Source organism: Poecilia latipinna, unplaced genomic scaffold (assembly GCF_001443285.1).
Source record: "Poecilia latipinna isolate Pla-1442-1.1 unplaced genomic scaffold, P_latipinna-1.0 Scaffold388, whole genome shotgun sequence".
Lineage (NCBI taxonomy): Eukaryota > Metazoa > Chordata > Actinopteri > Cyprinodontiformes > Poeciliidae > Poecilia > Poecilia latipinna.
In genome coordinates, this window is record NW_015113004.1 from 254301 (window position 1) to 266950 (window position 12650).

Consider the following 12650-nt stretch of genomic DNA (forward strand, 5'->3'; position numbering starts at 1 on the left):
GGCTTTAGACTGTTATTCGGGTTAAGCAGTGCAACTTCTGCTAGTTTTAGCTTTGGTGTTGCACGTTCAAGATCCATTTTATATATATTTTTTTACAATATTATTTAACATAACAGAAAAAGACTGATGTTTTGGAAGGTCCCAATCAGAGATCAAGCCTGAATCTAATTTAAAATCTGTGCACAGCAGATGCCCTCACAATCTGACAGATTTGGAAGACTTTTGAAAAGAGGAGTCAAAAAAGCCAAGTCAAGATGCGCCATAGTGCAACCCAAAAGGTGCATCAATTCATATTTGTCTCATTTCTTTACTTCATATAAAAAAAAATAAATAAATAAATAAACTGGAACATGCCTACAGTTCAGATTTTCTAAGTCTGCCGTCTTGAACAGAGGCAACAAAAAATATCTATAAAAAAATGTTAACACTCCTGTTATAAAATGGGTTCAAAGGCAAAGTGCCACATGAAGATGGGGTTTAAATGAATATATATTTTTTTAAATGCATCCATAGCCAGTCATGACCCCACATTTCTAGATATATTTGGAGTCTTTTTTGTAGAACTGGAAGAGGTCGACGCTTGTGCTGAAATCCCTTGAATCATCATTTTCAATTTCACCCTTGCCAAATTGCGTTTCCAAGGAAAACAGAAGCCAACTGAAAGAAAATAACTAAAGAAGTGAGCTAGTGATTACGGCCTAAAAAAGATTTAGTTTTGGAAGAAACGAGAAGAGAATGCAGGGCAAAGTACACAGAAAATGATAGCAGAAGGGAATTAAGTCCACAGAGGAATTCAAAGAAAAAAAGTTTTGAAAGACGAGGATAAAGTTCTAAATGAGAAGTGAGTGTAATGAATTTTTCATTTCCATACTGAAGTACTGATTACAGTATTTACATCAGTTGGTGCCAAATTTTGAGAAAACTGTCCAAGTCATTAAAGTCAGTCAGCTAATAAAAGCAGACTAGCTTTTGGAATATTGATACACCACACACAATTTAGAGCTAGCACGCACCAAGAAGCTCATTTCCTCTATGTATTCTCCTGTATTTGTAGTGAACACACTGTGTGCGTGCATGTACGTGTGTGGATCCCTGTCTGCATGCAGCAGTGTAACAAATTGTCTGTGTTGTTTCCTCGGACTTTGAAAGGAAGACAGTAACAGACACAGGGAGCCTCGGAGGCAGGCTTTCTTAGTGCAGCAGCAGATGAAGAACTGGGCACAGCATCATACGAGGGGACACCAAGAGATCTCTACATGTGAAGAAATCTTCCATCGGCAGCGCCTCAAACACAGAACGTGAGCCATCTTAGTATGAGAAGCTTGTTTGATGCCTGGCTCGTGGTGCTGGTGACGCTTTGGACAACTGTCTGTGTGTGTGTGTGTGTTTGTTTAGAGCCTTTGTTTGATGAGAAGTTGACTCTGCTGGCATCAGCCTCTGTGGATGAAGCTCATGTTGGAAGTTGGGTGGCTGTCCAAATGACAGACAGACAGACGGACACACACAGGCACACACACAAAAAACATCTTCATAAAGTTAACGAGCACACGTGCTCAGAGGCAGACGGTTCTGGGTCACTTGATGTGTTTGTGAGTTTGTTTGTCACTACGAGGCAGAGTCCAGCTGGTGTGGCAGCAGGACACTGACAGCTAAACAATCCTCATCTTTGCCTCCCCATGAGTGAATTCACAAATACACACAAACTGCATGTGTATCTTGGCCTTAGAAAATATGTTTGTCCCGACTCCATCCTGTTTTTTTTTTCCTTCTCTTTTTAGTCCCTCCGAATGTCCCGCTTTTTTATTATTTATAAAGTTCCCTAATCTCTGCAGAATTTGGCGCACTCACAATATCCTTTTATTTTTCTTCCATTCATCAGCGGCATTTCCTAAATTCAAGAAGCACGAGGGGCTTCAGTCTTAAAGTGGGCGTTCACTAATTTTAGGCAGCGATTCAATGTAGGGAATTGAAAGATTGCATTTTTTCTGCACTTTCATGCAGTTAGTTTTCTGTCCATGTTTCCAGAGCATGGTGTAGCTGATCCAACTATATAACTAGAACGATTAACAAAATACAGAAGTACAGCTTAATATATGAACTGCAAACATAAATGCATCGGAAGCTTAATGATCCACACAATATAATCGAAAACAGTGATTCAAGTGACAATTGAAAATACCACCATGATTATCTGTTTGTGTATACCTGGTTTTGCAAAGAGCTTAGCTGTTCTTGCAGACCCTGGTTCTCCTTTTCTCGCTCCAGTTTGACGCAGGCCAGCTGTTCCTTTTCTTGGCTCAGGTCCTGCAGCTTTTGGTCATAATCACTCTCCAGTTTATTCTTCTCCACCTGCAGCTCGTGGCGCGCTGTCAGCTCTGATTCCAGCTGATGTGTATTTTAGTCATGGTTGGAGAGACACCAAATAATTAGTGTACTTAAAAAGAGGAGGGAAAAGCTTAAACTTTTCAGTGTTGTGTTTGTATTTATTGTGATGAGGTGTTAGCTGGAAAGCAGCGAGCCGTTGGTTCTCCTGAATTTCACAATGACACTCAGAGAAGGTCACAGAGGTCCCTGTGCTGCACAGGAATCCTGACTGTTCAAAGTGTTAATCATAATGTGGTTGCTACTTGAAAACACGATTAAGAAAAGGTTAATGAATTAAATAATGTTTGTAATTATGCTTGTTTCTAAAAACAATGGGCTCCGATAGAAAAAAAAAAAAAGCATTCCACTACAAACTATACTACAAAAGTCTTTTCCAAAAGTACTCCTGCCGCTTTTTACCTTTGTTGGGTAACAACAACAAACCTTAATCTATTTTCTAGGGAGTTGTGTTGTAGATAAGCAAAATTGGTGGAAGTTGAGGAAACTGAATAGTTTAAGCTTTTTTTTTTTAATGAAACTCACCTCCCAGCAGGAAAATTAATGGTTTAGCTAAAACCATGGCAATAAATGTCTAAGTCAAAGTCCAGAACAAACCGGAGTTGGTGTTTAGACCCGAGGTATTTTGCAAAGAAGAAGGGACAAAAATCTCAGTCTAAACCTGATGGAGGTATTTCCCCTCCAAACATATGCTGCACTAATTGTAGTACAAAGGGGCTCTATAAACTGACTCAGAGGGGGGGACTGAAAATAAAGGATTCAGATTTGTATTCATAATTTAAAACAAAAACATGCATCATTTTCTTTCCATTTTACCTCTTTGTTTTACTTGGTGTTGGTCTAACACAAAAAATCCCAACAAAATACACCGAAGTTTGTCGTTGCGACTCGTTATGTGAAAAGCAGAGGAGTTGAAGTACTTTTGCAAAACAAAGGCTGATTAAAAATCAAAAACAATACTATACAAGTTTAAACTTAATCTAAATTTATAAACAATTCATTCAAAAAAATGGATGAGAAGTGTTAATTTTTCTTCATTTGTTTTTTTTTTTTACAAAGAGCCAAGTGTGTTCTCAAGAAGAAGAGGCAGCTGTTCTTGCATATTTCAAACCTGTTGAGACAATTTCTGTTGAGCCTGTGAGAACATTTCTTGCAGTCTAGTGCTTTTCTGTTTTATTGTATAATTTACTCCGAAAATTGCAGTCAATTATAAAGTGAGGAGGCTTCAGTGTTTTTAAATGAGCGCCCTACTCAGTGTTTTTTCCAACGCCTTCCCCCTCATAAGTGAAACTTCTTACAGCATTTTTAATTTTCTCACTTTAACACAATTTTCAAGTCATTTTCCCTCAGACACCTGACAAACAGGATGATGTTAAAAAAAAAAAAGACAACTACATGAAGACACAGGCACAAACACAGCTGTTTAATTTGCAGAAAGCGGATCCGTTACTCTGGCTGTCAGCAGCCTGACAGCCTTATCCCTAATTCCTGCCAAAAGGGACTGCTCGCAATTACCCCATCATGCTCAACCACCAATATGATGTGTGGTCCATGACAATTAGACGTCACGGCGCGCCTGCTAGTGTGGATGTGTCTTGTCGATTGATATGATCCCACATGTAACTGCGTATTATGAATGAAGACTAGTTTTTAGCTCCCTCTTTGCAATTATCCTGTCACTAGGACAGAAACATCAGGCTGGCAACGAGCCACAATCAAGGCATTTACCCCCCCTGTGTGTCTGAGTGAGCACGTGCGTACGCTCGTCTGTCGGGCGGCTTTCAGGAGAGTGGATGCTCATTTTCAGTCAACCTCTCTTTCTCGCTTTTTGTAATTTGTCATCTCATGTCAGCCTGATGATAGCCAACCTAGAGTCATTATAATTCAAACATGTCTGAGTCAGACTGAAGAACACTTTCACAGTATTTATTTTTTTTATTTACCGTCTTTTAGGTTAAAGGTCGCGTTATTCTCTCTCAGTTGATGAGTTTGTTCTTGCTTTTGTTTGTGTCCGTGTCTGCAAGGCTTATTTTGCTATTAAGTAGACTTGTGTGTACCTTCTTCTCAAGATCTGTCGCTTTGGCCTCACTGACTTCCACTTTGGTCTTGTCCACCATGTTGTCTTTGGACAGAAACAGAGGAAACAAAAGGGGAGGGGAGAGAAACCAGAAGAGTGGTCACAGATAAGATAAGGGTTTTGACAACACACTTGCACACATCGCGCCTCGGAGCCATTGTACCCTTCAGTGTGGTACGGGGTTTGTGCACTCACATAAATTCACAGAAGGATACAAGCCATCTGTCTTCCTATTTTTTCCCCTTTATCACAACACTCGCAGTCAAGATCCATGAGGCGATTGCAGAGGCATCTCATTACAATAGGATGCTTTGTGTCGCATGCTGCTTTTACATATCATTACCTTTTAAGCCTTCAGCACACACACCTTTGTTTTCCCTTCATGCAAAATAAATCTCTGCTCTGGGAGTAATGTATTATCAGATATGCGTCTTGGCAGAGGACAGGGTGAGAAGGACACTGAACGGCCAACAGGATGCCTTTACTGCATAATTGCAGGGTCAACAGGTGGCTCAGAGCTGGTGATGGAGCTAATTAATATGAAGATAAATGCCACTATGTCACCAGATCAAAGGCAGCTTATGGTGCCCCAGGGTGGGGAGCGGGGTGTGGGGTGGTCGCACTGGGGGGAATCGATGCGGATAAGTACAAACGGAAAGCTGTGTGAAGCTCACAGAAAATTACAAAAATCTGTGCACGCTTAAGTAGAAAGTGAACCATAAAGATAAGAGATGAGATAAAAGAAATACACTATCGGAATAGATGAAATGGGAAAGAATGATTTTCTATAATAAGATAAACTGAATGGAAAAACCGGAGATCAAGACCTTCCCCGATTAAAAAGAAATGTATAATATACCGACCCCCATGCAATTTCAGGGTGTATTTGTGTACGAGTTTACGTGGTTATTGGATGTGAAATGGATTTAGCGGAGGGGGCGAGTCTCTCATGGTGGCTAGGCTAAATGGGACAAACTTTGAATAGAGAGCACAGAGGGAGACAGAATGTGGAGGGGGGGGGGAAAACTGTGCTGAATTTCAGAGTTCAAAGAAAAACACTAAATAATGCATGCAGGGCAGAATTGGGCTGCTTTCCACCAATAATAACTCTGACAGGCTTAAAAGAGGCCAGCCAGCCCGCGCGTGTGTCAGGACGCATTTAGAAGCAGCGCAATTAGAGTCTCCTGCAGTGAGCAACGGAGACCTGCCATAAAGAGCATTGAACTCATGAGACATGGCCTGCACCTGCATTTTGCTTTGTTTTTCCCCATCTGCTGGCAGTGATCTTTAACAACTGCCACTCAAGCGGAAGAAAAAAATAAAATAAAATTCTGTATTTAGACAAGTGTTCACGGCTTCTCCCAGGAACGATTATTTTACAGGGGAGAAATCCACATCTGGTATTTGTATTCAATGGAGAGTGACATGAAACGGATCTCACGGATCAGTGGCAATCACAAAGTCGACTTTAATCCCTTCCCCCGACACCTTTCTGATGGCGGATTAAGGTCTGTGTCCAACCATTTCTGTCTCTTCTAAAAGCTGACAGTCATTTCTTCCTACTTCATATTGTGACTGACCAGGTTGTCAGTCATAAGAAACTGGTAGAAACCTTAAGGGTTTGGGTTTTTTTTTTTTTTTTTCAGTTGCTAAGCTATTTGTGGAGCTTTTCAATCAGTAAACCGTGTGGGACAGCATACATTTCACCCTGAAGACACTTAATGCCCCCACTTTAATGATAAAGCATCACCTTCATCGCTGGAAACGCTTTTCCGTTTATCTTTCAGAATAGCTATTTGGATCTGGTAAAAACATCCAAGGAAGCGAGTTCTACAAAGTGGTTTTGACACACCATAAATCAGTCCTAATACTTTGATTCCCAGAAAAAAAGAAGTGTGTGTCATGCCTGCAGCTGGAAGAGATGGTGTGCCCTGCAGACAAATGAAGATGGGCACTGCTGGCTTGTTTTATTTATGCATTCCCCAGCAGAGTATTCAAGCTACCATCCAGCAGCAAGCTGATTTCGGAGTTGCACGGAAGGAAAGAGGCCGTTTTTAACCTTTCGTTTCATAAAAAATGTGTTTCATACAAATTATTTGTGCTGTTAAAACCTGTAGCACCATTCTGACTATATCTGTACTTCCCTCTCTGGCTCCACCTTGTGGTTTTACTAATGATATATTCGACTTCACATGCAAACCAGTTTTGACTGAATTAAATTTCACTCTTTTCATTCCTGCAAGTCAAATATGACCAACAGTTTGTACCGATTTTTCTTTTCATCTATTGGCATTCTGTGTTCAAAGAGTGAAGGTGCATTCAAGTACAGAAGTAGGTGGAAAAGCTTGAAGGTGGCATTTAAAAGGATGAAAAATCCTTGAAGGCTGACATGTTCTGATCCAATAACTCACCTATCAAACCTTCGATGTCGACATGGAGCTTGCGGCACTTGAAGTCAGGGTCTGACCCATTCTTGTGAAGCACAATCTGAGCAATGCACTCATCTATCAGCTTGTAGTACTGAGGCCTATTAGAAGTAAGAAGAAATTAATTTATCATTAGAAACATTTTCAAAACTCTCTTGGAGCATCACTTTCTTTCCCCCCCCCCCAAACCTGACGTGCAAAATAAAGCAAATGGCACAGATTTTCAACTCGTCAATAACAGAGCCTCTGACTTTGCGCAAGACAAATGATGTTACCCTGCTCGGGTAAAAAAAAAAAAAAAATGTGTGAGCACACATCCTCTGCTACTCTGTCTTTGAAACTGAGATTGGATGTCTGTGCGAGCAGGGCAGTTTGAGTTTCTTGTCACAAAGATCGATTGTGTGCAAGTGCTCGTGCGAGCGCTTGCTGGTTTGTGTCCAGCGTCAAACGTCTGATCAAACCAGCTTTACACAGACACTCAATTTCAGAGGTGCCTTATTCTTCGACCCCATTAGACGCTGCCAGATTCAAAAACTCAACACTATTTATTCCGTCTCTGTACTCTGCTCTCTCACTTTGCTTTTGTCTTAAGCTTATTTCACTACTTCACTATACTTTAGGTGTGTTTTTTCTTTTTTTTTCTTTTTTCCTCCCCAAAGTTGAGATTTATCCGTGGAGCGAGAGAGACATCTAGTGTTGTAAGAAAAAAAGAACTTTATTCTAAAAATGAGATATTCTTAATAATCTTGAGGACATTCATTTCAACTATAAATGACAAGTAGGAGATTGTGGTGGGCCAGGGGTTTATCTATTTTACTACATGAAGAGCATGTACAGAACAAACTGAATTCTACAAGTACATCTACTAAACCTTTAAAAGACTACAAATGTATACCATGTGCATAAAACTACATAAAGCATATATTGCACAATTATCCACTACACTCTCCCCTCTACGCCACTTGAGCCTGAAACCAACCATGACTGAAGAAAGGAGCAAATCAGCAGGTACTCTTTGTAGCAATTTACCACTGCTCTCAATTTTCTCTGCATTATTGTCTCACAGTCTCCACCTTCATTTTCCTTTCATCTCTGTATTAACAAAGCTGTACTTTGTGCCCTGTGAAGCCCTTTCTCCTCCTCTTACTTTCAATATCTCTTTGGAGTCCATTACAGACCACCTCCATTGTGTATCAGCTTGATGGGGGGGAGGAGGAGAAAGAAGGAAAAAAAAGAAGAAAAAAAAACTTGCTACACATACACACACACACACAAAAAAAAACATCAGCTGATGAGATGTTTTTTTTTTTAAAATTTGCTTGGTAAAGAGATAAAAATAGACCAAATAGACCATCGTATGTCTGCATTATTACATCAGTCAAGACACTGAGCAAACATCCATTTAAGCAGGCAGACTTATAATTTTTTATGCCAAGAATGCAGCTGCCAATATTTTTTTAAATTAATAAGGGACACACAAATCCACAACGCTAAGTAAATATTAATATGATTCTGCAACGGTTTTGTCATTCAATCATTCTCTCCCCTTTCTTTCCCTTAAATCACACTCGAAGGGGTTTTGGAGGACACCAGGCGAGACATTAGCATATTTCTTCTGATAAGCGTGGATGGTGCTCAATTCCATTAAAATGAAACTGGACTTCTTTGCATTTATTAATTTCACTGTCTTGATAAGGCCCTCTAGAAAACAAACAGCAAATGGAGAAAACTGCTGAAATAAGGGAGATGTGAGGAGAATCAAAATAAGAGGAATAAATATTTTTGAAATGACTTCTATCTTGGCTATGCCTGCACCATCATCGGATTATTTCTGTTGTCCACAGCCTCACTTAGTCTATAAAAACATGCTGTTCATTATGTAAACGATGAGTTATTTTTCTAAGCTTTATGCGCCGATATGCTAATCAAACAGTTAATCATTTGATTTAAAGGCACTGACACAGACTAGGCTCCAGGTGTTTTAAATTATTTCACCAAAAAAGTATTTTACCAATTCACTTTTAAAAAATGTAAACTGAGGCATATTTTTGTTTATTTTGATCGTCTACTGCTTAAAATTAAACCAAAACTCAAATTCTCTGGAAAAAAAATGATTTCAATTTAGAGATGTTGACCCTCTGAATAACCTGTCAATATATTGTACAGTGCCTGAATGCAGCACTTCCTCAGGGTTCCTTGTGTATGAATAAAGCATAATTTTTGCAAGGCATAGATATGATCAGTCAGTCCTGTGCTGAGAGAGATAAGGAAACCCAGGTTGCTTTAAAAGTCCTGCTGATGTTTGTACTGTTTAGTACAAACATCAGCATCTTCCTTTGACAATGCTCCATTGTTTCTCCACAACAGGTCTCTGCAACCTGCAGCTCTTGGGCCATAAGAAGCACTTTGGTTCTTATAATCTATGGTTAAAAATATATTTTTTTATTATTATGTTTTATTTTTATTTCATTGGCTGTGAAACATTTAGCAAAAGTTCTACATTTTATCAAATTATACCAATTAGCAGGCCTGTTATCTGCTGCAAAAGCTACCGTTGATCAGATTTGAATGCATTGGCAATAATGTTCTCCAAGTTTTACTTTCATGTTAACATTAACCCACAACTCAAATGCTGCATTTGCTCTTACTTTGTTCTCATTATCTAATGGCATGAAACAATGGGTGTTTTTGTTACATTTATTTTTGCCGATAAACAAACTAGTGATGTGAAAGATTTACTAGAGACTCCTGATTATTATGGTCCAAGGCAGATTGTATTTGTTATAAAGGGGCAACAATATTGCCATGTTTCATTGGTGCTCAGTGTAGTGTTATGATTGTATTTTTTCTTTTATTTGTAAATTGCTCACGTTAAAAGCAAAGGACTACAGTTTCTGGTATGCTTGATTTATTTTAAAACCGTACACCCGTCATTATCTTTTAAGCTTTTGAACTGTGCATTCTTATTATCTCTACAGAGCTTTTCTGCTCCAATTATAGAGATAGAGCAGTTAATCGGCCAAAGATTAAAAATGGGTGATTTTCCCTTGATCAGCTCTAATCAACGATTGTCAGATCAAAACAGAAAAATCTTAGTTACTCCCTTTGAGTAGTAAATCAACATAAAGTGGTACATACTTGTGAAGTGTGGGGGGGAGGGGGGGAAATATACTGACCAAATAATCTGAGATGTGGTGTGCATAATTATTCTGTTCTGGACCTGCTCATATCCCTAAAATCCAACCAATTGTCTTGAACACTCAGTCAGTACACCTGTGGATGATTTAATCTCAGAACAAATACAGTAGTTCTGTAAAAGCCTCAGACGTTTGAACAAATAGCTTCAGAAAGACTAAGAAACACAGCAGACCTTCACAGATGAAGGTGTGAAGAAGCTTAATCCAGGATAGAACAATATCCAAAGCTTTGACCATCTCTCAGAGCACTGCTCAATCCTCTGAAAACACCTAGCAAGATGACTTTTGGATGATCAAAAAGATTTCTTGGCCATCCACCTGACTGATGGTCCGAGCAAGGAGAGCATCAGTCATAGGAATGGCCAAAAGGCACATATTTACTCTGGAGGAGCTGCAAACATGAAGAGCTCAGGACTCTCTGCAAGACAACTACTAGTGTGAACTCCACAAATCCTACCTTTGTGAAAAATGAGAGAACATAAAATACCTTTTAGCCCACTTTAAGATAATTAGAACTGTGGAAAACTGTAATAAACCATCACGGTGCCATTTTGTTTTTCCTCAACAGGAACAGGATAAGTCAGTAAAAGTTGATGGGAATCCAGAGCTAAATACAAGGCAATCCTGGAGTAAAATATTTATTCATAATATAATTTTTTTTAGCTGTTTATTTACCTCACCTTCAAAATTATGTAATAGTGGGTACTTTTTTATTACATAAAAAGTCATTGACATTTATAAGAAAATAAATCCAATGTTTTCCATAAAGGTGGTTTTCTCTTTTCATCAGTTTACAGTGACAAAATGTCTGCAAAAGAAAGAGTTGACTGTTCCAATTCAGTCCCAAATACAAAGACACAATAAATGACAAAGTGAGTCACTATAAATTAAAGGTAAATAAATGCAAAATTGTGTCAAATGCAACACGTGAATATGGAAGCAGCAGCTACCTTTGACAGAATAAATGTGTATCAGTGTGTTTTGTGTATTAATGTGGAATACCTGGCCAAATAATCGTTACGGATCAGGAGCAGGTGTTGCATCAGGGACAGGAAGTGACTTTCAGCCTTGGAATCCTTCACTGTGTTGAATAAGATGTCAAACACTTCCCTCACATCATTGAAGCAAGTTAAGGCTCAATGAATACATCAGACAGAGGATGTTAAAAAATACATCAAATGTATACTGAGAATATATCATTAATAAACAATCTGATAGAAAGATTTATACAGTAAAAACAAATAATTGCTGCAAACTGAACAATACCGAGGTTGGATGATCAGAGACAAACAGTAATACTAAAATAAAAAATTACACCAGATAAGTAACTATATAATAGTATGTATATATGCAAATGTATACATTATTATAAAAGTCATTTGAAAAGCTGTTCTAATGGATTTGAAATGCGTTGAGGGACCAGCAGAGCTGCTTTGTGCAAAGCGGACAGGATTGCAGTAACACCTGGGAGACACCTGGTGTTTAAAACCAGCAACTGCAAGTCAAAAGCAGTGAAATACATTTAGTTTAATCCTTTGTAATAATTTATCTCACAACTGTCCCATTTATATAATACAGGGGAAAAAGCATAATGGTGATAAAAAAAAAAAGTGTCATCCAGTCAGAATAACTAATCAGGTTCTCAAACCTCAGTATTCTTTATTGGGCTATTTTAGATAACTGTGCACTATGTAACAGCAACCATCAACACTCCATTTGGTGTAGTGCATTTGTTATTGTGCACTGTAGGCAGTGCACTAATTTACCCAGTGCTGTGAAAGAGAATTTAAAATTAGGCACGTTTTAAAAATAATTGTGCTTGTGGGGTGCTAGACTGTATGACTAATACGGAGATAATTTAGAGCTATTTTAAGAAAACTCCAGTGGTTGGGTTATTTGCTGACTGTGACTTTACCACAGCTAATATGATTATGTTCACAAAATTGAATTTGCCAGAAATAAACAAAAACAAAGCAACAGAGTGAGTAACGGGACTGTGTTGTGTATGAAAAATATTGACTTTATAACTGTTGTCAACCAGAAATGGAATAAGGAAAATAGCAAAGAATCCAAATTTAAAAGCATAAGCTAATATGCAGTCAGTCATACTATGGGCATGTCTTTCAAAAAGTGTTCATAATACAGATATATTTTGCTAACCACATTTTAAGGGTTGTGTGAACAGAAAAATTCAAAGAATGCATCATAATAATATAGGGGGAAAATACTCAAATTTTCTTTATCTTGTAAAGTAAGTAATGTGAGTGGAGTGTTCAACAAAGGCCTATTGAAAGGATATTCCATTTCTATGCGGATGTCTTCAAGACGTCCTCTAAGGTCGTCTGAGTCATCTTCGGCCTGCTCATCAAACACATTGAGTTGCACCTGTAGCTCCTCATTTTCTATCCTCCGGATCTCCTGCAGTGATCAGGATGGGATGGAAGGAGAGAGATGAAAGCACTCCGAGGAGAATGGCAGGAGGTGTGTCGCAGTGAAACATCTTTCAGCTTAGACAGCTGAGATTTTTGCTTTAACCAGAAGAATCCATCAGTGACTCTACAGCAAAAG

The 12650-nt window shown here is 38.7% G+C and overlaps 1 protein-coding gene across 2 annotated transcripts in view; it reads right to left on the bottom strand.

The window, feature by feature from the left end:
* The window catches only part of diaph1 (diaphanous related formin 1), a 100271-nt gene that overhangs the window by 61601 nt on the left and 26020 nt on the right, over positions 1 to 12650 (bottom strand). For both annotated transcript variants that reach the window (XM_015037028.1, XM_015037027.1), the window contains 5 exons: positions 12382 to 12500; positions 11085 to 11201; positions 6871 to 6986; positions 4440 to 4504; positions 2206 to 2385 (listed from right to left, as the gene is read on the bottom strand). In XM_015037028.1, the coding sequence (XP_014892514.1) occupies positions 2206 to 2385; positions 4440 to 4504; positions 6871 to 6986; positions 11085 to 11201; positions 12382 to 12500 (597 nt within the window). The remainder of the gene's footprint in view (positions 1 to 2205; positions 2386 to 4439; positions 4505 to 6870; positions 6987 to 11084; positions 11202 to 12381; positions 12501 to 12650) is intronic.